Source organism: Psammomys obesus, unplaced genomic scaffold (genome assembly GCF_907164565.1).
Source record: "Psammomys obesus unplaced genomic scaffold, mPsaObe1.curated_primary_1811, whole genome shotgun sequence".
Lineage (NCBI taxonomy): Eukaryota > Metazoa > Chordata > Mammalia > Rodentia > Muridae > Psammomys > Psammomys obesus.
In genome coordinates, this window is record NW_026585644.1 from 304053 (window position 1) to 328941 (window position 24889).

The 24889-nt window shown below is 44.6% G+C and overlaps 2 protein-coding genes and 1 non-coding gene across 3 annotated transcripts in view; 1 reads left to right on the forward strand and 2 right to left on the reverse strand.

Annotated features, from left to right (window-relative positions):
• The first annotated feature begins 6953 nt into the window (after positions 1-6953).
• On the forward strand, positions 6954-8189 carry Rps27 (ribosomal protein S27). The gene is made up of 4 exons (XM_055625125.1): positions 6954-7012; positions 7307-7415; positions 7669-7779; positions 8106-8189. Exons 1-4 carry the CDS (start codon positions 7007-7009, stop codon positions 8132-8134), a joined length of 255 nt encoding a protein of 84 aa, XP_055481100.1. The 5' UTR covers positions 6954-7006; the 3' UTR covers positions 8135-8189.
• An 863-nt stretch (positions 8190-9052) lies between these two features.
• The window catches only part of Nup210l (nucleoporin 210 like), a 93586-nt gene continuing 77749 nt past the window's right edge, over positions 9053-24889 (reverse strand). The window contains exons 33-40 of the mRNA XM_055625113.1: positions 23037-23173; positions 18628-18751; positions 17086-17235; positions 14902-15149; positions 11804-12005; positions 10039-10143; positions 9228-9302; positions 9053-9150 (exon numbers count right to left, since the gene is read on the reverse strand). Coding sequence (XP_055481088.1) covers positions 9053-9150; positions 9228-9302; positions 10039-10143; positions 11804-12005; positions 14902-15149; positions 17086-17235; positions 18628-18751; positions 23037-23173 — 1139 coding nt within the window. The remainder of the gene's footprint in view (positions 9151-9227; positions 9303-10038; positions 10144-11803; positions 12006-14901; positions 15150-17085; positions 17236-18627; positions 18752-23036; positions 23174-24889) is intronic.
• Positions 22652-22756, reverse strand: LOC129691641 (U6 spliceosomal RNA). Its single transcript, XR_008722521.1, has one exon. It is a non-coding gene; the product is annotated as a U6 spliceosomal RNA (small nuclear RNA).

The window sequence follows — 24889 nt, forward strand, 5'->3', positions numbered from 1 at the left end:
AGTCTCAACATGGGGCATCTGCTCACTTTTCATTCAAAATCAAAGGAAGGAATGCTGGCGCTCAGGTCATTTTCTCCTTTTCACTTAGGAGACTGAAGGCTGCCACTCACTGTTTGGTAGGCTTTCCCACCTCGGTTGATATACTAGAAACTTCTCCAGACATGTCCAGAAACTGGACTCCTAGGAGGTTTTAGACCCCGTTGACCATCCATTTTGATCACCACACAAACTAATGATTCAGTTTCTTTTATTAACTTATTACATTTATTTGTATTTGCCTGGGCATACACACGGTGAAAGTGTGGAGGTCAGAGGACAAGCTGAGGATGTCCCAGCAAACTTCCCCAGGGCCACCTTACCAGCTCAGTTCATTTGAGGACAGGTCTCTCTGGGTTGCCCAGATCCGTGTCAGATCATGTGACCACCTGGACTCAGCCTCCTCTAGAGCTACAACTACAGTCAGTCATGCACACGCACCACTGTGCCTACCTCAGTACCCCACTCCGACTATTCTGATTTATTTTATATTTTTAAACTAGAGCATTTATTTTATGACTGGTTGAAATCCTCAAGATGAAGCGGATGCTACAACATCTGCCCTCTTGGGTTTAGATGTTCAGTGTCTGAATCTGCGAAAGACAGCATCTAAACCCAAGAGGGTAGCTGTTGTCCTTTTAATCACTCTGAAGTCCAAGTATGGAGGCATAGACGTGCAGTCCCAGTACACAGGAGTCAGACGCACGTCTAAGGTCAGCCTACTCCTGGTAGAGATTTCAGACCAGCCAGGGTTACACGAGACCTAGTGATGGCTGGTACTGATTGACAATTTGACCTACCTGGGAAGATGACATCTCATTCAGAATGGCTTGTGGGTATATTTGTGGGAGAATTTTCCAGTTTTCTTTTCTTTTTTTTTTTTTTTAATTATACAGGGTCTCTCTCTATCTCTGTGTAGACTTATTGGTTGTTTTTTGAGACAGGGTTTCCCTGTGTAGCCTTGGCTGTCTTGGTCTTGCTTTGTAGACCAGGCTGGCCTCAAACTCACAGGGATCTGCCTGCCTCTGCCTCTCAGAGTACTGGGATTACAAGCGTGCATCACCACACCCAGCCTCTATGTAGATTTATTTCTATGTGTGTGGCTACTTTACACTTGCATGCTTGTCTGTGTATCATATGCACGCCAGGTGCCCTTAGGAGGCCAGAAGGTGTTGTAGCAATTTCCTGAAACTGGAGTCGATAACTCCATGTGAGCCTCTATGGTACTTAGCTACTGTGTAGGTGCTCTGGAAGAGCAGCCAGGGCTGTTAATCTCAGAGCCATCTCTCTCCAGCCCCAGGTATTTTTCTGCTTGCTAATTGAGGTCAGAGGGCAACCCTGTGTGTGAGGTACCATCCCTAGCCAGGTAGGGCTGCTGTATAAGACAGGATGGGAGCTGAGTGTGAGCCTGGGAGAAAGGCAGCTTAGTTTCTGCTTCAACTTTCTGCCTTTAGTTCCCACAACAATGGGCTGTGAGGGGCATAGGAGAAGAAGAGGGAGGGAGGGTGGGATTGGGACAGGATGAGGGAGGGGGTTAGAGCTGGGATACAAAGTGAATAAACTGTAATTAATAAAAATAAAATAAAAATTAAAAAAAAATAATGGACTGTAACCTATAAACCAAATGAACCCATTTCCTCACCAAGTTGTTTTTGGCCAGGATATTCGTCACAGCAACCAAAAGCAAACTAGAATGCACCCTCTCAAAATCAATGTTGGCGTGGGGTAGACAAGTGTTAGAGTACACACCTTTAAATCCAGGTGTGTGGTACCATGCCAGCTCCATGGTATTGTTAAGGGGAAAGTTTTTATTGTAGATATGAGACAAAACAGCCAGGGGCACCTAGAAGAGTCCAGAGCAAAGAGAGAAATATGGCCAGGGCTATCTGTGAGAGAGGGAAGAACGATGTATCTACTCTAGATAAAGTACAGAGAAAATATCTAGAGAAAAGCAGGAGCAGAGCATAGAGAGAACACAGTGCGAACAGCCTGGTTATAAGAAGGATGAGTACAGCCAGGTGTGGTGGCTCACACCTTTACCCCAGCACTCGTGGAGGCAGGGGTTCCAGACTGGTCTACAAAATGAGGCCAGGACAGCCAGGGCTGTACAGAGAAACCCTGTCTCAAAAAACCAAAAAAGAAGGAGGAGGAGGAGGAGGAGGAGGAGGAGGAGGAGGAGGAGGAGGAGGATAGTTGGGGGAAGGAAGCCTGAGAGCTGGAGGGAGTTTAGGGTGGAGGAGGAGGTGAGAAAGGCTAGGATGCTAGGTTGGACTTTGAAATGTGTAATGGGTGCTTGTGATACTAAAGGAGCCTGGAGGTCATGAGGTCCCTTGTGCCAGAGGTAAGGGAAATGGCTCCTTTTGGTAGAGGGAACCAGTTTTACTAGTTCCTGAGGAATGCTGCCTTTTAACTAACCACCAGAAACCCTTCTATAGTCCAGGTTGTGCTCATTTTTGGATATTTGGACTGCCTTATGGAGTCTGGGGAACGGAGTTTCCTTTGGGCCTGATACTCAGCATTCTAGAGGCAGAGGCAGAAGGATCTCTTTGACTTCAAGGTCAGCCTGACCTATAATAAGTTCCAGGCCAACCAGGAATACAGTGTTACCCTGTCTCAAATAAGTAAATAGGAATAAATAACAGCAGTGGACCTGTCAACATTCAGTCATAGATGGGGGACAGTTAAGGCCCATTGAGGAGAGCCAGCCCCTGACAAGACAGATGTTGGCAGTTGGCAGTTGTTGGCTCCCTGGCAGAGAGGATGTTGTTGTTTTTAGTGGCACAGCTGCTGGTGAGGGACCTGAGTCCAGTGGACAGCTCTACAACCATGCCTCTCCTGGCAGTCCTGGTTAAACAGTCCTGGTTTTTTGGCAGGCCACAAAAAAAAAAAAAACAAAAAAAAAAAAAACAAACAAACCTGGCAGTGTTGGCACATGCCTTTAATTGCAGGCAGGGCCAGGTGGGTCTCTGTGAGTTCGAGGTCAGCTAGGTCTTCAGCTAGTTCCAGGACAGCCAAGGATACACCAAGAAACCCTGTTTTGAAAAAAAACCAACTAACCAACCAACTAAAACCAAAAAACAACCCCCAAAAGCAAAACAAACACAACAACCAACAACCAAAACTCAAAAGACATGACACTAAGAAGAGGAGCTAGTGGTGAGGGCAGCAGTTTGGAGAGAAGGTGGTGCATGTGTGAAAATAGTTATTTAAGAGAAGGCTGCTGCTCAGCGTGTTGGCTCTCACTCTCAGGAAGCAGAGGCCTCCTGTGAGTTCGAAGCCAACCTGTTCTACATACTGGGTTCCAGGATAGCCAGGGCTCTGTAGAGAGACCCTGTCTCAGACAAAACAAAACAAAACTCAAAAAAACAAGCAAACAAAAAACAAAATGGGAGTGCAGGGAGAAGCTGGTAACACAGCTCAGAGAGTGGACGAGGGCCTTTGCCACCAGGCCCAATGACTCAGGACCCACATGTTGGAAGGAGTGAGCTCACTCCTGAAAGTTATCCTCATATCGCCACACAGGCACTGTTATAAATTAAAAATAGACAAAGCAGGGGGACAACCGATATTCTCTGCGAGAGGTTTATTAGGAGGGATATGGAGGATGTGGGTAGCGGGACATGGTGGGGGAAGAGAGGGGGAAAGGAGGGATAGGGCACCCCAGAAAAAGAGAAGAGAGAGAGAGACCACGTATAGGAAGGTCCCTTTTAAGGGGGCACAGTAACCACGCCTTCCAGGTGTGTTCGCCTGGCTGGCTGTCGACACCTGATGACAGCATCATGGGTGGCTAGGTAACCCAGAAGCAGGTTGTGTTCCAAAATACTAACAGGCACTGTAGCAAGAGTGCACGTGTGTGTACAAATAAATTAATTAAAATGTAATGAAAGTTCAAAATTAATTCGTAAATAGGTAAATCACTTCAGTTTCATGATGGTTCTGATAAAAGTTCATGAATTCTCTTGTTCTCATCCTATTTTTTCTTGTGTCTGGCTGTTTAATTCCAGCAATGTGTTCTCTTTGCTCGCTTCTCTGATACTTTAGCCAGTGTAACTCACTGCAACTTCATCTTACTTATCACATCTTCTTAGCTTTCAGGGCTTCCGCAAGGATGACTTTTACCCCTCTGTTATGCCAGACTCTTTCTGGACTTAGTTTTATTTATTTTTTATTTTCTTATTTTTGTTCAGTACTGGGACACTTAACCCCTGACTTCATGAATGATAGGAAAGCCCTCTACCACCAATGCTACATTCCTGGCCTCCCAAGATTTCTACTATTTGCATCACTGATTCTCAGAGAATGAGGAGGGAAAGATAATCACCAAAGCGCCCTCCTCCAGGACAATGAGCTGGGGCTAGAGAGATGGCTCAGCAGGGCTGATACCGCTTCTGCAGAGGACATGAAAGTCCCCAGTATCCATGCTGGGAACTTACCACCACCTGTAACTCAGCTGCATGGAATGAGAGAGAGGCTTCTGGCCTCTTCCAACATCAGTACTCATGTGCCCCACATGGGTACATACAGACAATTTCTTAAAAGTGATAAAGATAAGAATCTTTGCAATGTCTTCGTGCCATATCGAGGCACAAGATGATCAAATGGGACCTGTAGGCTTTGTTATCCTGAAGGAAAAGGATAAAGCAAGTTCCTGAATTCCCATGAGAAGTGTGCTGACAAAGGTTCACAAAGGAAAGCTATGTGCTTGCAGCTTTTGTTAATCTCAGTGATGTCACACTTTCACCATGGCGGATACCAAAGTAGTATCAATGAATATGAAATTGATAAAAATCTAGCCTTGGGAGTCAGTGAGAACTGTTTTTAGCATGTTATTCCTGGAACAGAGTAATTTTGGAGGGAATGACATTTAGGCTGAAATCTGAAAGACAAAGGGCCAATGTGCAAACAACTAGCAGAGAAGAATTCTTGGCTGAAGATAGTGTGAATAAAAACAAGACAGGGTGAAGCTCCCTGTAGAGCAGAGTTCCAACCTGTGACCTTTCACAGGGGTCATCTAAGACCATTGGAGAACACAGATACTTTCATTACAATTCACAACAGTAGCAAAATTAGTTCTGAAGTAGCAATGAAAATAATGTTATGGCTGGTGGTCGAACAACATGAGGAAGTGTATTAAGGCAAGAGGTGAGCCACCGGTGTAGAATGTGGCCCACAAAGGACAAAGCCCTGGCTTAGATCCCTAACACTGCGCCCTTCCCAGCACACACACTAGGTGTCAGAGCACACCTGTAACCTCAACATTGTCAAGGTGGACGCAGAAAGATCAAGAGTTCAAGGTCAGCCTGGTACATGAGACACTTATCTTTTTTTAGATCTGGCTGACCTGGCACTCTCTGTAGACCAAGCTAGCTTCAAACTCACAGACATCTGCCTGCTGCTACCTCGTGAATGCTGGGATTAAATGTGTGTACCACCACTGTCCCGGGCCAAGGCACTGTCTTTAAAACAGCCAGCCTGGTCTACAGAGCAGATTCCAGGACAGTCAGGGATACACAGATAAAACTAGTCTTGACCCCCCCCCCCCCATTCTTACTTTTGCTTGCAGGACAGGTCATAAATTGCAGATATACTACAAGTATTTTTAAGAAATTATTTTCAGTCTATGGAGAGGAACAAATTTCATTTTTAAACCTAGAACCTATTTCCCAAGATATCTTCACTATGTATATTGCAAACATGCCAAAATGATTCTGCTCAACCTGTACATACACACATGAAGACAGGCACGCCTTCACTTACGTTTGGACAATTTGTTTTGAGACACTGGAATTCACAGATCCACCTGCTTCTGCCTCCCCAGTTCTGAAAATAAAGGTGCCACCATGTCTAGCTTGGGCAATTTAACTTCCCTGAGCAGCAACACAGGAATCTGAACAATGTGGTAATAGTTAACAGCAGCTTCATAGTTAATTAGCATACTTTTTATTTTGTTTTAATTTGGTTTTTAGAGAAGTGATCTCTCTTCTTAGCTCTGGTTCTCCTGATCTTAGATCAGGCTGGCTAGAACTCACAGTCCCCTCCAGCCTCTGTTTGCCAGAGTGCAGTGATAAAGGCATGACCAACCATGTCCGAACTTAATTAATTAGCACGCTAAAAAACAATGCATATGTTAAGCACTGTGTGGATATTTGATTTTATTCTTCAAAGGGAAAGTACGGAAAGAATACAAAATCGAGCTCTATTCATAGCACTGGAAAACAGCAGCAACATTAAAACAATGATAAACAGTACGGTCAGTTGCGGTGGAGCAAATATGAACAGGACTTTTTGTTTTGTTTTGTGACAGGGTCTCACTGACCTCAAATTTGCTATGGAGCCCAGGACGTTTTTGAACTTCTAATCCTCCCGCTTAACAGACTTCAAAGTGCTGGGGATTACAGCCTTGAGCCTCTGGCAGGTACCACCACTCCGCTGCCCTGGTGGACTCACAAAGCTGGGGTTTAAATCCAGCGCTTCGTGCGTCTATGCATGCACTCTACCAACGTAGCACACCCCAAGCTCCACGCAAATATTTCATTTATAAACGTCGAGAACTGTTTAACAGGGTAAATTAAACCAACTGAAAAATGCTGAAGAATATCGGTAACTGAAAAATGAACACGTCCTTGATAAAGCTCCTCGCTGGTGTTCACCTCCACTGTTCCCATTAGCTGTCGAAGCGTGGTCGGCAATTTAAAAAGTACCCATTTTTTTTTTCTTGACAGCAACTAAACCCTGAACTCAAAAGAGACACTGCTCTCTCACCACAGCTACGCATGCCTGGCGCGAGGGGCCTTCCAGACCTTCTGAAAATGGCAGTCCGCAGCTCATTCCACGGCATTCGAAGAGAATGCAGGACCTTCCCAAGATGGCGGAACAACGCGTGCGCGTCACTTCCGGTTTCATACCCGATATAAGGAACAGGATTTCCGCTTTCGCTCCTTTCCGGCGGTGACGACCTCCCTACGAGAACATGCCTGTGAGTTGCTTGGTCCAGGTTTCGGGAGAGCCCTCGCTCTTGTCCGCACTTTGCACTCGCGCTAGTCACGGACCGTAGAGGGTCCGCATTTACGCCTCGCGTGTCTTAGGACAGTCACTCCGGAAGCGCGGCGGCCCACCGGCCACCCGCTTGGACGGGAACGGAGATAAGATGGCGGCCCAGCTACGCAGACAGGGGCGGCGAGGGGCGAGTTGTCGGTGTGTGGCAGTGGGGATGGTTTCCATCATCTCTCTTCACCGTTATTCTCTAAATCTCCATTTCTGCACCTTTTAGCTCGCAAAGGATCTCCTCCATCCCTCTCCAGAAGAGGAGAAGAGGAAACACAAGAAAAAGCGCCTGGTGCAGAGCCCCAATTCCTACTTTATGGATGTGAAATGCCCAGGTGAGGAAGTGGTATGCTGGAGCGGGGTTAAGCACTGATTTTAAGCAGTCGGAAAAAATTAGTGCTGAGTTGTAACTTGATTTTTTTTTTTTTATTAGAATTAAATGAGATGTGTGAACATAACACATCTTGAAATAAATGCTTGAATTAGTGGTACCGAAACAGTACTGTTTTGGTTAGGGAACATTAAAGGGATGGTAACTTGTAGAAAATGGAAAGAAGTTAATATTTTTTTGTTTAATTTTTCTTCCAGGATGCTATAAAATCACCACGGTCTTTAGCCATGCACAAACGGTAGTATTGTGTGTTGGCTGCTCCACTGTTCTCTGTCAGCCTACTGGCGGAAAAGCAAGGCTGACAGAAGGTAAGTGTTCTTAATTTTGGAGCTTTTGCCTTTAGATCCTTTGGTAAAAGAGATAATGTAGAAGCAAGCCTTCAGGCTAGTAAAAGGAGCAGCATTCCTGTTAAAGAGGTATTACTAATAGTTGTAGTGCTCTCAAAGCACTATTAAAGCTGGGGTGGGCCGCCTTTGTTTTAAATGGGTTTCTGGTTAGCGCCAGATATTTAGGAAGTGGTGAAAGGTACATGTATAATTAGGAAGTAGCTAATAGAATTGAGAACAGATTGAGTATTGTGCAGATAAAGCAGGGCCAGTGGCAGGGTGATGACATTTGGACCTTTTTCTTCCAGGATGCTCCTTCAGGAGGAAGCAGCACTGAATGCGCCCGATTGAGGATGAGTGGGAGCCATCCCAATAAACACATTTTGGATATATAGTGTTTGTCTTGTTTCACTAGTAGGAAGTTGTGTCTCAAGTAACAGAAGAGTGGTCCTTTTGGGTCAAGTAAGTGGCCAAATATCCAAGAGTCCCTTAGGGGCTTATCTAGGTTCATTGGGCATATCTTCGGCTATACTTTAAATTTGTGATACTGAGAATTAGTTCGGCTCTATTGCTCTTCTAATGTCCTCTTGGTGGGAACTCTTGAGGAAAGTACTTATTCTTGATAGGACATAACTGTGTCCTGCAGAGGTATGTGACAGTAACTTCGTTCAGGAGGTGGTGATAAAGAGCTTTAATCCCAGCACTTGAGAAGCAGAGGCATGCGGGTTCAGGACAGCCAGTTTTTGTTTTGTTTTTTTAAATAATTGTATTTTGTGTCCATTGGTGTGAGAGCATCAGACCACCTGGAACTGGAGTTACAGTTGGGAGCTGCCATGTGGGTGTTGGGAATTAAACCTGGGTCCTCTGGAAGAACAGACAGTGCTCTTAACCACTGATCCATCTCTCCAGCTCCCAGGATTGCTGTTTTTCTGTGTTGTTGAGAACAGTGCCGTTTGCTTCAAGTTACGTGGCAGAGGATCCCTCCCAACTGATGGCCCTGTAGCTCACTATTCCAGTTTACGCTGTGCTAGGACTAGAAACCCAGGGTTGGGGCAGTCTAGCCCCAGAAAAGTAGTCTTTACAACACATGTGATTTTTTTTTTTGTTTGTTTGTGTTTTAATTAAACCACTTAAGATCCTTTATTTACAGTTCATAGAACCCTTGTTCTGGAGGTTAGTGTAGAGTTTGCTACTAGGCTTCTGCAGGATGGGTGTCTGCAGTCCCCTGCAGTTACAGGGTATGGCCGTATTTGCGTTAGTGCTTTATACTCCATAGCCAGTGCTGCAGCCGGCTGTGCACTGGCGGTGGCTGTGGGCTCAGGAAGTGAGGGGGGGAGCCTGTTGTGTAAGAACCTACAAGAAAAGGGAAGATATAAAGGCAGATAGAAACACACGCATCTGAAGTTTGAGTGAGGCCAGAGGATTTTTACCTGGCTGAGCCGTCCCTAGAGTCGGTACGTAAACAACTGGGATAGTCTGTATCTTGTTGAGGAAGGCATTGTACGCTGGAAAAAAAAGGGATGCCACAAAAAGGTTTGTATTTTGATTGCAGGAAGGCCTTGAAGACTAAAGTCCATTCAAAAATGAGATTTAAGGGCCGGCGAGATGATTCAGCCAGCAGAGACCCCTGACAACAAGCCTGTCTTAAGCCCCAGAACCTGCATGGTGGAAGGAGAGGACAGACTACCCCGTGTTGTCTCTTCCACACTTGTGTCAGGGCATGTTTGTGCTTCCTCCCTGACCCAAGCAAGTGATTGTAAGAAAAAAATTAAATAAAATGAGATTTAAGTGTTAGTATAAAATAATGCTTCCAGTAAGTCTGCCTTCAAAAGACATTATCTTCTATGTTAATACTAGTAATTTCCTAACCAGTATGCTAGAACTACAGCATATTCACAGCATATGTATGCTAGTAGGTGTTACAAGTAACCTAGAGATTATTTAAGATGTGTAGATGGAAGTGGAAATGCTCGAGTGCTTGATATATTATTTTTTGGTACTTCTGATGGGTCCTGGAACCAGCTTTTATTGGAGGTGACTGATAGGCAGATACTCATGATTTTTTTTCAGCTTTTGGCTAAAAAGTTCACATTTCGGCAATAGTGGTATCTTAGGGTTGGTTGGTTGTGTCGTCGTCCCGCGTGCCCCCCCCCCCCCCCCCGTTTTTCTGTATGTTGCCCTGGCTGTTTACTATAACCATCTGTGGACCAGGCTAGCATCCTTGGCTTGCAGACTCCTTACCTAGGAAGATGAAAGCAGTTGATGCCAGCACAGCAAAGAGGGTAAACAGAAGGGTCTGGTGAGAACCAACAAAATTCTTGAAGACACCTGAATCTTCGCAGTAATCTGCATTGCCATAACAGGGTAATTATGTTAACATCCAGGATAGTGTTTTGAAAACCACCGAAGAAGGCTGCAATGGTACTTTGTGCCTGGTCTTTAGTCCTAGCACGAAGGCAGATGGATCTCTTGAAGTTCAAGCCTAGGCTGGTCTACATGCCCTGTGGTACCAGTAGTGACCCCTCACTAGGGGGAATCTCAAGTTAGAGGACAGTCTGTTTGACACTCTCACATCCCCTGCTGCCTTGCAAGTATGATAACCCAGCTGTTAGAAAATTGTTCTGAGGCTTTAAGATGTAATCCTGTTTGAATGAGTGTATGTGTCTTTGGGGGTACCATGGCACATACATGGAGTCAGGTCGGGGTCATAGCCTTATAGGGCAAGAGCCTTTTACCATCTTGCCAGCCTGCTGATTAAGTTTCTCTTAACTGTCCTCAGCATACCATATCTAGACAACATTCTGGTTTATGTCCTAACCATTTATAATAAAAGTGTAGGCTCATGGCCTTCTCCCCTCCTTCCTCCCATACATATTTACATATCCTAGATTGTCATATAGCCAAGAACAACCTTTTGATCCTTTTGCCTCTACCTTCAGTGCTGGGATTCTAGGCAGACCACTATGTCCAGTTTTAAGACAGGGTTTTTCAGCTGGGTGTGGTGGTGCATGATTAATTCTAGCACCGGAAGGCAGAGGCAGGCGGATATCTGAGCTTGAGGCCAGTCTGGTCTATAAAGCAGTCTAGGACAACCAAGGCTACACAGAAACCCTGGCTGTCCTGACTACAGGGATTAGAGAAATGCACCACCATGCTTGGACCCCTTGATTTTAAGCATATTTGGTTCTTGATCTTACTCATTGGTGAAGGTACTATGAGTTGAGATAGCTGAGGGAAAATGTTTGAAGCATGAAGACCTGAGTGTTGGTTTTCTGAGAGGGTTTCTTGAAGCTCTGGCTGCCCTGGACTCTGGACCACGTTGGCCTCTAATGCAGAGATGCACGCCTATCTGCTTCTAGTGCTGGGATTAAAAGTGCACCAGCACTGCCAGACATGAGTTTTGTACACACAGCCCTCTTGGATCCTGCTACATACCAGCTGCATGTGTGCTTGTGATCCTTTTGCTGGGGAGGCAGAGGCAAGCTGCCTGGCCAGCTAGGAACCACCCTAGAGTGCTCTGCTTGAGGCTAGTGAGAGCAGTTGACAGTTGGGGAATGGCACTGAAGATGGACTGGTTCAGTACACGCTCATATACTCTATATAGCCACACACAAATGACAAAAGACACTACTTTGATCATACACTCCTGTTGAAATACTTTCCAGATGAAGGTCTAAATAAAGTCAGCAGAATATCACCTGTGCCTATGTGTTCTGACTAGATATTGTGACCTAATACTTGATTTCTATAGGTTTTAATGCTTGTTCTCTATCAGGTGTGTTCACATGCTTTAATGAACGAGCTGAAGATGGGGTTGGATGTAGCTGTTTCTACCTGGCAAGGTTGCATTGTGTATATCGCTCTTCTGCCCCTCCCCCCCAAAATGCTGGGGTTATAGGGCCAGCTTGGTATGCATAGCAACTTCCAGACTACAACGCTTAGACTCAAACCTCTAAGAAAATACATTCCTTCCCCGTGTAAATTAAAAACAGTACCCAATGCTCACCTGTACCAGATACATCCCTTGCTCTGACTAACACAGCCTCATGTTGATTGGTGAGTGCACAGGAAACATTAATGAAAACAGGTGATGACATCTGCTGGAAGGCAGTGAAGTTGACTATTCTCACTAGGTAGATAGTCAGGCCTGTCATGAGGGTAGAGTGCTTATGGCCAGAGACTGCTAGAAATGGGGAGCTGGAGAAGACCTTGGAGAAAAGAGAATACTGAGTTTGAAAGAAGATAGTAGTGTCTCAATTCAGAATTTTCAAGATTGAGCTAGCTAGCCTATAAGTCATCTATTTCATTACTTCGGATGTATTAAAAAAGGGACAGGAGTCATTGCTCTTCAAGCATAAGGACATGTCTTTAATCCCTATCATTAATATGAGATGCTTGTGGTGCATGGCTTTCTTTTTTTTTTTTTTTTAATTTGGTTTTTTGAGACAGGGTTTCTCTGTGTAGCCTTGGTTGGCTGTGCTGAACTCAATTTCTAGACCACCAGAGATTGGCTTTCCTCTGCCTCCCGAGTGCTGGGATTACAGGCATGAGCACCATCGCACCGAGCCTGTGGTGTGTGGTAGCTTTAATCCCGGCAGAGGCAGTCGGACCTGGAGTCTGAAGCCAGCCTGCTCTACACTGAGTTTCAGACAACCAGGGCTCTGTAGAGAAGCCCTGCTTTGAAATAAAGGCTGCCTTTGCCAGTGTTTTTATTGCTCTTGAGAGGTCCAGACAAGAGCATCCCTCAGGCAGGTTCAGTGGGGCCATTCCATAAAGCAAGGTGTCTTGGTGCACGCCTTTAATCCCATCACTCAGGTGACAGATAGGATGTCTGTGAGTCTGAGGGCAGCTTGGTCTGCATAGCAAGCTCTAGGACTATGTAGGTCCTGTTTCAAACTAAAAGGTAAAGGGGGCTAGCGAGAATGCTCCACTGGTTACAGTCATGAGGACTGGAGTTTGGATGCCATGTATGTAACCCCAGCGCTGAGGGATGCAGAGACAGAACTTGGGGGCTTGTTCAAGAAAATGTCAGTTCTAGTTTTAGGAGGGGTCCCAGCTTCAAAGAGTATATGGTGGATCTATGAGATGGTGTAGGTAAAGGTGTTTGTTGCCAAACCAAAGGACCTGAGTTCAAGGACTCATATGACAGAAAAATGACTCGTACAAATTGTTCTCCGACCTCGTATGTGAATGTGAGCATCGTGGCACACACTGGATCCCCATACTCTGGGGTAGAGGGGGTACATGTGTGAATTCCAGGCCGTGCAGGGCTAGATAGTGATTAAAAGGTATCTGGAGATGGGAACACACCTTTAATCCCAGCACTTGGGGGAGCATGAGGCAGGAAGAGCCAAGGCTACCTAGATACTGTCTCAAAAACGGGGGCGGGGGGAGTGAGCAATTGAGGAAGGTCTCTGGCCTCCAGACTTGTGTGCATACAAAAGAATAAAATAATGTGAACTAAAGGGCCAGAACATTTTCAAGTGTTATGTGGCCCAGGCTGGCTTTGAACTTAATTTGAAGCTACGGGTCACTGAGTCTGGACTCTGGACTTCTGATTCTTCTGCCTCGACTTCTGAGTGCTGGGGTTGGCACTGCATCCCCAGCTCCGGACTGCAAAAAGGTTTAATGTGAGGGTATTCTTTGGAGTTGGTCTCATATAGCCCAGGTTGGTCTGCAACTCCCAGAAGTCCTCCTTTTGCCTCCTGGGTGTTGGGATTTATGGCTCATGGCACCATACCTACCTTTAGACTGGAAGTCTAACGTTTGTTTTTAAAAGAAGCATTTATGAGGCCAGAGAGATGGCTCAGCTGTTAAGAGCACTGGCTGCTCTTCCAGAGGAGCTGAGTTCAATCCCCAGTTCCCAAATGGCAGTTCACAGCTATCTGTCACTCCAGTTTCAGGGGTTCTGACCCCCTCACACGGACATACAGACAAAACACCAATGCATATTGCAAGATCGTTAAATGACAAAAGTAGCATTAATGTTAACTGTCTAGACTGACTTGTACCTAACCTTGTGAAGAGAAGAGTTCATCATTTAGTCAGGATTTCCAGCAGTTGGTTGGAGAAATGGCTTAAAGGTTAAGAGCATTTGCATATATAGAGACATAATCATAAATACGATTAAAAATAAAAACTTAGGCCTAAAAGTATTGCAAAGATTTTCCAGTGGTAATTTTAAAAGTTTATTTGTATGTGTCTGTATGTGTGCATATGCGTGCAGGTGTCCACAGAGGCCAGAAGGCTTCAGATTTCCTGGAGCTGGAGATTGTGAGTCCTCTGAGGGAGGTCTGGAAGCCAAACTCGGGTCATCTGAAAATAGCCTGTGCTCCTAACTGCTCCAGACCCACTGATAGCTTTAATTAGGTTACCCAGTAACATGTCCACCCTTGCAATGAGAGTGAAAAATCTTTTCAAATATCTTGTCTCGTGGTCACACATGGTGGTACTTATCCAGTAATCCCAGCCCTTGGAAAATCGAGATAAGAGGTCTGGAAGTAAGCCAGGTGGTGGTGGCTCATGCCTTTAATCCCAGCATGTGGGAGGCAGAGGCAGGTAGATCTTTGTGAGTTCAAGGCCAGCCTGGTCTACAGGGAGAGTTTCAGGACAGCAGAGGCTACACAGAGCAACCCTGTCGCAATAAAAATACCTGGAATTCAGGGTGGTACACAGTTTGAGAGCAGCCTGGGTCGCACTGTGTCTTAAACATAAAGCAGGACAAACTGAGAAGCAGGGGTGGGTTTTTCAGTTGGTGGAGTACTTGCCTTGCTGCACACTCAAGGCCCTGGGTTCAGTTCCCATCACTGATTAAACCCAGTGTATCAGCACACACCTTTCTTTGTGTAGCCTTCACTGTCCTGGACGCAGAGAGGTCCACCTGCTTCTGCCTCCCCAAGCGCTAGGATCACAGGCGTGTGCCACTGCGCCCAGCTGTCGACACACATCTTAACTGCGGCACTTGGAAGACAGGCAGGAGGATCACAATTTTGAGGTTTAGCTTGACTATGAATTTCACTACCAGCCCAAGGTAATGAGAGTCTGTTGGAAAAATGTAACAAACCCCTGCCCCAGGGCTGCTGTGCCTCAGACTTTCACACATACCTTTAGGCTCTCAAGTACTCTTTCCACTCCCAGGACTCTTAGCTCCCCCGTGTCTTTGTGGCTAAGAAGCAACTCTGACTGATTCACGTAGAAGCCGGGGATGAAAGGAATGAGGATTCTTTGCATCCCATTCTTGCCACGCTCACTGGCCAGAGTTGCCCACCCGTAGACTGAGGTGTCTGCCACACTGAGGGCTTGGCGCAACTCCTCTGACTTCTGTCGGACCTCAATTAGGCAAACGTAGACCCCTAGAGAAGAAAAAAAAAAAAAGAGGAAGACTGAGCAGGAAGGCCCACAGACTCTATTGAGATAACCTAGGTAAGTTGGAGGTAGAGGCAGGACTCTGTGAGTCGAGGACAGCCAGGGCTACACAGAGAAACCCTGACTCAAAAAAACAGGAAAAAGAGAGAGAGAGAAGAAAGGGAGAAAAGATGTGAACTCAGTTTTGAGCATTCAGTACTATTGACTATTATGAGAAAAATACCAGAAAAAAAAGGGGGGGGGCTGTCCTGGGGAAAAAACCAGAGTTAGACTCAACAGTGCTGTTCCCAGAAAGTCACCACTCAGTGAATATTAACAGTATGACACAAGCAGGTATGAAGTCTGAGGAGGCAGAATGAAGGCAAAACCCTTTTGAGTGTGGTTCTGCCCTGCCTCTATAACATGGCCTCTTTCCCTAGGCTGCTGGCCTAGTGCCCCGCCTTAGAGGGAAAGTGCCATTCCATCTGCATCTTGTTCCGGTATTTTCTAAAGCTCTGTTCAGTGTCCAGCAGTTTTCTGAATGAACCTTTTAGTGCTTGTTCATTACCCATACCATTCACGCCGAGAGGCCTCAATTCAAGAGCTCAAATTGCATAGCATCATCCTGCTCATGACTCCCCTCCTTTGCCTCCCTCTCTTTCTCTCTCTCCCCTTCTCCCTTCCTTCCTCCACCCCCTCCTCCCTCTCTCACATACACAATCTTGTTTTTGACATTATACTGGGCCTACCACGTTGCCAGATCACTCTGTCACTGAGCAACCCCAGCTTTTTTATTTTTTATTTTGAACACAACATCACTAGATTGCCCAGATAAACTTGATCTCACTCCGTAGACCAGGCAGACTGTAGATTTGTGATCCTTCTGCCACAACCTTCCAGTTAGCGGGATTATAGGTTTATGCCACAAAGCCTAGCTAAATCTTCTCAGTGTAGGTTAGTTCATTTATATCAAGCCATCTGAATGTTAGCCTGTTTCTTTTTTCTTTTTTTCTGTCCTCCCACCCCCTAGACAGGGTTTCTGTGTGTATCCCTGGCTGGCCTCAAACTCACAGAGATGGACCTGCCCCTGTCGCCCCAAGTGCTGGGATCACAGGTGTGCATCACTGCCCTGGCTTACTCTCTTTCTTGTTAATGATATTCCTCTGGAATATTCAAACACTGTGCTACATGTTGAACAGTACACCTAAGCATGATGGCGCATGCCTTTAAACCCAGCTCTCAGGAAGCAGAATCAGGTGGATCTCTCTGAGTCTGAAGCCAGCCTGGTCTCAGACATGATAAGTTCCAGGCCATCCAGGGCTACATAGTGAGACCCTGTATCAAAGCAAAACAAACAAACAATGAATGAGACACAATCTAACCTTTCAGAGAACAAGAACCAAAAAAAAAAAAAAAAAAAAAGTAAATTAGAGATAGAAAACATTTTATAGGTGGCATATGTTGAAGGGCTGGAGAGGTGGTGGCTCAGAGCACTGGCTGTTCTTCCAAAGGTCCTGAGTTCAATTCCCAGCAACCACATGGTGGCTTATAACCATCTATAAGGTGATCTGGTGCCCTCTTCTGGCATGCAGGTGAACATGCAGGCAGGACACGGTTTATGTAATAAATAAATCTTTAAAAAGTTTGTTAAATAGGGGATACAGTTCAGTTGGAGTTTGCCCAGCATGCACAAAGCTCTAGGGCCGATCCCCAGCAATGCATGGTGGCACGGCTTGCAACCCTAGCTCTCTATAGGTGGAGATATCAATTCAAGGTCGCTTGTTTGAGGTCGGCCAAGCATGCATGATACCTCAAAACAAAACACAGCCCTTCATCGAGTGGTTGAGAGAGAATCCAGAGGTAGAGAAAACACAAATGCAGTTCAACACGAGAGTGAACTGTAGAAACAGGACAAAAGAAAGCTACTGAGCTGCTGGACCCTACCTTTCTCCATGCTGAACTCTGAGTGGATATGAAAGACTTTACTTGCTGGTATGTCCAGTAAAGTATTACTGAACTGCACGTGGCATAGCATGAGGGTCTCTGGAAGAAGAACATTCACGACAGCTGAAGCCTGACTCGGAGTACAGGACCCTGAGAAGCAAAGAGGGGTTAAATGTCATTACATAATCATCAGGGGTTTGTAAAAGGGAAAATTATGGGGACTGGAGAGATGGCTCGGTGGTTAAGAGTACTTTGTTGTTCTTGCAGAGGACCTGAGTTCAGGTCTAGCACCCACATTGGGCAGCTTACGACCATCTGGAACTCAGGCTCTAGGGTATTTGACATCCTTGAACGGCCTTTGAGGGAACCTGCACACATGGCAGGCACAGATACATGTAAATAAAAAAATCTTTAAAAACAAACCCAACATGTCTTTAATTCCAACACTGTGGAGGCAGAGGCCAAAGTTCAAGGCCAGACTGGTATACACGGTGAGTACTGGGCCAGCCTGGGTTATATAGTGAGACTTTGTCTCAGAAACAAAAATAAAAAACCAAATCCCATTAATCCAGGGATTAATCCAGGGTAGAGGTTTGCCTCAGCAGCACAATAGGATTCTTACTTACCTCATATACACAGGACCCTGGCATTGCTCTCCAGCACCACACACACACACACACACACACACACACACACACACACACACACACACAGAATAAAACCCAAACTTTAATCCAGTCGTAATTTTTGAAATCTCATAGATTTCAGTTTATGTGCCAAGATGAAGTCAGGGCCAAAGAGATGGCTCAGCAGTTAAGAATACTCACTGCACGCAAGTTGAGTTTTCAGCACCAGTGTCAAGCGTCTGGCCACCAAGGGCACCGGCACTCATATGCACATGCCCATACACTCAGAGGTTAAGAGCACTTAACCTCTGGCTGCTCTTCCAGAGGACCTGGGTTCAATTCCAGCACCCACATGGCAGCTCACAACTGTCTGCAACTCCAGTTCTGGGGGATTTTTTTACCTTAATAAAGACATATATGCAGGGAAAACACCAATGTACATAATATAAAAATAAATAAATTTAGAAAATAAAAATCTTTGTAAAAATTGGAGTCAATTTTGACGTAAAAGGAAATGTTTTTGTCTTGGGTTTTTCAGGTAGGATCTTATATACAGCCCAGGGTGACACCACACTCACTATACAGCTGAGGATGACACTGAACATGCTGCAATGCTTGTCTCTTGGCTTTTCTTTTCTAAAAAAAAACGATTTTTGCCAGGCACGCGGTTACAGTCAGTTGTGAGCTGTCATGTGGGTGCTGGGACTTGAACCTGTGTCCTCCGGATAAGCAGCCAGTGCTCTTAACCTCTAAGTTATCTCTCCAGCTCATGTCTTAGCTTTCCAGATGCTAGTATTACAGGCATGTGCTACTAAGCACAGCCAATAAAAGAAAACATTAATCCAAAGGAGTGAAATGGTTGAGGGCAGATAAGAAAGATGGCCATAATCATGAGGCCTGTGGAGAAATTCCTCACCTTTGAGGTTGACATTTTTGCCCGTGCTGATGAAGAGTTTGAACACAGTTGCATTGGGGATGTTGGTGAGATAAGTTTTCAAGTCATAGCTGAGTGTTAATCTTGATGATGCATTGACTACCACCTGTCAGCAAACCAAAGGAAAAGCTGGGTCTCCTTCATCATTACCCCTTGTGACTTATTTCAACCAAAAGTATCTATTTCATATAAATACAAACAAAAATTCTGATGTATTTGAGAAATACAAAATCTGTTTATTTGTGAAAAGATTTATTTTTTATTTTTTATTTTTTAATTTTGAGACAGCCATGAATCCCAGGCTGGCCTGAATCTCCCTTTATAGCCTAAGATAACCTTGAATTTCTGATCTTCCCACCTCCACCTCTACATGTCCAGTCTTGGGATTACAGGCATTACAGGCTTAATGGAACCCAGGACCTCATGCATGTAAGTAAAGCACTCTACATTCCTCAGCCCAGAACAAGTATTCTTCTCTTGTTTTCAGAAAAGGCCTCACACTGTAGCCTTGGCTGTCCTGGACCTCACTGTGCAGCCACGGTTGTCCTTGAATTCTGGTTTCAGCAATCCTGTCTCAACCTCCTGTATGCTGGGATTCCAGGCATGGAGAACCATACTCACAATGGTCCACCTGACATGTATTTCATATGTGGGAATGCAGGTGTATGCACGCCATTGCATGCCTATGGAGGTTAGAGGGCAGCTTTTCCAGAATTGATCCGTTCCTTCCACCTTGCTTTAAGGCAGAGTCTCTCTTGTTTTTGCTGATAAGAGAGCATCTGGCAGATTCCTGACTCTGCTTCCTGTTTCACTAAAGGAGTGCTGGGGTTACAGATGTGCATTACCACACCTGGCTTTTACATCGGTCCTGGGTTTTCTACTGAGCCATCTCCCAGCCCTCATAGTGATCTTTCTTTCTCTCTTTTTCTTTTGGCTTGATGGACCCAGTGTCAAGAGCCATTCTGTTAAAGAAGTTCAATGGGCATGTGGGCTTTTTAGAAGGATCCAGTATTTTGCAGAGTCTGTACTGTGATGCGCCCTCAGTCTTGACACCTCATCATTTCTGCATTGATGCTGTGTCTCTCAAAAATCTGGCATGGTGTGAACCCTCACTTTATGGGTATTTACCCACTCTGTTTGAGCAAACTTCCTGTGGGATCTTTGTGAGGATGCACTGCTGTTCAGATGAATTAATTTGTAATTATTAGAATTCCTGATTTGATTCAAACAATTTTAGAAGTTAAATTGTTTTAGTACATTTAAAACAATTTTAGAAGTTTATGGCTGCAATAAATACCTTTGTGAACCTCCACATACCTCACTAGGAGACAGGCTTGAGACAGATTTGTGGCTTCAGATAGCTTTCACTCAAAATGGCACCATGAATCCTGGTATACACCATAACTACAGGCAAGTTGGTTTAAACTTCCCATTAACCCAAAATATAGTGGGGCTACCAATAAAAGTCTAAATTAAGTACAAACCTCAACGTCAAAATATACAAACTGTTCCATTGTTAATTCCTTATATCTTGTCAGCTTACGGCATAATATACTATCATTCTAAATTTACTTTGTTTCTTGGAATGAAAGACAGATAAAATTATTGTCCTGAACTCACTATAAACTAAGAGATAGCTGAAAAATGTGTAGCTTAGCTAGGTCAGTCTTAATTGAAAAGAGACCTAATTCTTGTAACTTCTTGGACCCTGTTAACCTTTAGGCCTTGTCAACCTTTGTCATTCTGAACTCATTAGGAACTTATGCAATGGGTACAAAGATTAAAAAAAAATGTTTAGTTTTAAAACATGTAACTGGTTGTGTTTTAGAATTCGTCTGTTTCTCTGTGTAGCCTTGGCTGTTCTGGACTCTCTTTGTAGAGTAGACTGGCCTCAAACTTGCAGAGATCCACCTGCCTCTGCCTCCCTGACTGCTGAGTTAAAGGTGTGTGCCGCCACACCTGGTTCATGATTAATTGCCTTTTTGACTATGAGGTAATTCCTTTTTTTTTTCTTTTTAAGATTTTATTTATTTACTTATTTTATGTACATGAATGTTCTATCTGCATGTACACCTGCACACCAGAAGAAGCCATCAGATCCCAGTATAGATAGATGGTTGTGAGCCACCATGTGGTGGCTGGGAATTGAACTCAGGACCTCTGGAAGAGCAGACAGTGCTCTTAGCCACTGAGCCATCTCTCCAGCCCCAGTACTTTTTTTTTTGAGTGCTTTGTCTCAGAAATTTAAAAGTTGTAACCAGACAATAAAGGTTGGTTGAAGCCCGTTGGAATTCACTTCATCCATGAATTGTAAATAGGTAACTATGTATATAGATAATGTGTTTGCATGTAAATACTTCTGGCTGTCCTTTGTACATATGTTACATGAGTATATGTCAACTGTCTTCTGTATGTAAGGAGCTTTTTCTGTATTGTCCATTGACTGTGTGTATAAGTATGTACTGGTCTATATGTCTGACTGTTTGTCTATGTGTATGTATGGGCTGATAAAATGGAACTGGCAGCCTGAACTTGCTGCAGTTTCTCCAGAGGAGATGCTGGCTGAAATCAACATCACTGTCATATGTAAGCTTGTGGGAATTTGTTGAAATTAATGTTTTTAACTTCATCTACCCTTTTGTCTTGAGTGTGTATGAGTGGTCATTGCTTACTTTCTCTCCTCTTTCCTTTTTCTTATTGATTCATAAATCAGTTAGCAGACTCGGAACCTAATGGTATAATGTTCTTGTGGAATGTATACAATTTACCCTTGTTAATTCAAATGCTACCCCACTATCTGGTTTCAATCTGGACATTGCATTGTGATGTTTATTCTAAGCATCACCTGCCTCAAATTTGTGTAAACATGCTACCATTTGTTCTTGTATTGTCAATAAAACAACCAGCCAATGCTGAGCAATAGAGAGAACAGGGTAGGACATCCTGGTTCGGAGGAGAGGAGAAAGAAGTGAGTGGGAGGGGCGTTTGGAGAAGAGAGATCTGAGAGGAGAGGACCTGGAAACACCAGGAGAGATGAACCAGACCTAAGATATGACTAACAAGCAAGTATATGTGGGAAATCTGAATGGGAGAAAGCTCTGCCACTTGGAGGTTTAGGATGGAGTAATTATTGCCCAGCATTGTGCTCTAAATAAATCCTAGTCTCTGTGTGGTAATTTGGGTATAGAATGGGTATACTGCTGTTTAACTAAAAGATAAGTCAATAATAAATATTATAATCAACAATAGCCTAGCCATCAGTCTTCTAAGATAAGCAGGCCAAAGTTTACTTTAGCCTGTGGAATGCTCTGCATCAGCCTGCTCCCTTGAGGGAGCTAATCTCAAATCAAAGAGCCTCATTTTACAATCCCCTGCAGTTTTGTCTAGAAGTTGCTGCAGGAAAGTAGTGTTCCGTTTCAGTTTTCCTCAATAGCTGCAGTACAACCAGTCCTGAATCACTAGAGAAGGAATTCCGGGCTCTCTCCCCTCTTTCTTCTTCTTTTAGTCATCTATCACGAACAGTTGCCTGAGCCATAAGCTTGTCGACCCAAGAGATAAAGCAAATACTGGATTTTACATCCCATCCCAGATTCTACCCCGGAGCCCGCCAAAGGTGAAACTTTAGCAACCCAGTTAATTTCTGAAGACATTTCCTTACAGTGGTGGCACAGGACAGGCAGAGGCAGCCAGGCTCTGCCCATGTTGCCCAGGTCTCCCAGGGTGGTAGTAGAAACAAGAATTTAAGTCTGGTTTGCAAAACAAGTCCAGGACAGCCAAGGCTACACAGGGAAACACTATCTTGAAAAACCAAACCAAACCAAACCAAACCAAAATAAAAAACCTGAAACAAAAATTTAATGATATAAACATGGACTGCTCCTAGCCACCCCTCCTCCAGTGACAATGTCTGTCTGTACAACATTGTTGGTAGAAATCATCCACACCCTAGGCTCACTTAGGAAAAGACAAGAAAAAGTGCTTGGCTGTAATTTTCAATATAATAAATAAATAATTTTTGTGTGAAAAAATTTTGTGTGTGATCCTTGTGCAGGGGCCATGCTAGTCCTCTCTGGTCGCTCAGTTTTAGTGTACGCACTACTGAACTGAGCACTCGTAGTGATCTCTTAAAACAGACTCAGGTTAGTCAGACCTCTGGTAGGAATTCTAACTACTATTTATAAAAATGTCTTATTTCATTTGCTCTGCTTTTTAGGCGCTCGAGACTGAAGCTTGGGCCTGTGCCAGCAGGTGTTCTAACACCGCAGTGTTTCCCCAGCCCGCTCACTGTCCTGTTGTCTGTTAAACATGTGGACTTCCATCCTAGGATGCTTTCTGCGTGAACGCGGTCACTCAGTCCCTTCAGCCATGGTACAGTGAGGGGTACCTCTCACCTCTCGAAACGTCCGCACCACTCCAGGAATGTCATGAAAAACGGTTGCAGTTCCTGGGCTCCTAGCCACTCCTACTCCGGTGACAGCGTCTGTCTGTACAACATTGTTGGTAGAAATCATCCACACACCAGGCTCACCTAGGAAAAGACAAGACAGAGTGCTTGGCTGCAATTTTCAATATCAATTAATAAATTACTTTATTCAAAGTCTCAATCAGGAGGCACTTAAGACTGTTTTTGAGAATGTAGGTAGCTTTTCTGAATGTCAGTGTCCCCTTCAGCATCACATGAGCTAGTGAGGCAAAGAATATAACCGTTCTCTCTCTCTCTCTTTCTCTGTCTCTCTCTTCAGATTTTCAAGACAGGGTTTCTCTGTGTAGCCTTCACTGCCATGAACTCACTTTGAGGACCAGGCTGGCCTCAAACTCACAGAGATCTGTCTGCCTTGCCTCCCAAGTGCTGGGATTGAAGGCGTGCACCCCCACTCCTGAGGTTAACTGTTCTTAGGAAAAAAGAAAAGTATGAACAGGGAATGTATACTCATTAAGCCTTCTTTAGAAGCAGGTTGGTGATGGCACACACTTTTAATCCCAGCACTCCGGAGGCAAAGGCAGGCAGAGCTCTGTGATTTCGAGGCCAGCCTGGTCTACAGAGTGAGTTCCAGGACAGTCGGAACTGTTACACAGAGAAACCCTGACTTGAAAAAAACAAACCAAACCAACCAACCAAACAAAAAAAACTTCTTTAGACCTTGCTAAGTGTGAATATACTTTGAGCTTCTATCACCAGGACAAAGGTAAGAAAGTGTAGATTGGATAAAGGCAGGGTTGGTTTGGTTTGGTTTAAATTGCACAGTGGCAAAAGAATGCCAAAAGAGCCAGACACAATGGCTCACACCTGTAATTCCCAGCACTCTGGGAGGCAGAGGCAGGTGGATCTCTGTGAGTTTGAGGCCAGCCTGGTCTACAAAGTGGTTCCAGGACAGCCAGAGCTACACAGAGAAACCCTGTCTCAAAAAATAAATTATAATTATTGTTTATTTAAACAATAATAAAAAAAAGAATGTCAACGGTTAAGTTGCATTCCTAATTTTTTTTTTTTTTTTTGAGACAGGGTTTCTTTGTGTAGCCCTGGCTGTCCTAGAACATGCTCTGTAGACCAGGCTGGCCTTGACTTGAACTCAGAGATCCACTGCCTCCCAAGTGCTGGGATTGAAGCTGTGTGCCACCATCTCCAGCTTTCAATTTATTTTTATTTTTTATGTGTATTCTGCTTGCATGCATGTCTGTGTCACACACATGGTTGGTGCCCTTGGAGGTCAGAAGATGGTACTGTTGGAGGGGACGGCACAGGCCTTTAATTACAGCCTGTTCTACAAATGGAGGCCCAGGACAGCCAGGGCTACACAGAGAAATGCTCTCTTAGAAATCCAACCAGCCAAATAACAAACAACCAAAAACACAAAACAAAATCCCAAAGGAACCCAGAAGATGGCAATGGATTCCCTTGAACCCGAGTTATGGATGGTTATGAGCCACCATGTGGGTGCTGGGAACACGAGAGTTGGCTCTAGACACCCTAAGGCCAAGTTATCAGAACAAAGAGATTTATTTGTTACAGAAGGACAGAGGGCAGGGATAGGGAAACAAAGACAGCAGATAGATGAAAAGGAAGAAGGCAAAAGGAAGAAGGGGCAAGGGAAAGGGGATAGGGATGTTTGTTGGGGCGGGGAGGTGGAGACAAAGGCAGCCTCTGGAAAGAGAGGAGACAGATGCAGCACATAGAAAAATGGTAGACTATAAGGGTCAAAGGGGAATCCCTGTGTTAGGTGAGATATTTTATTATTTTAAGTTT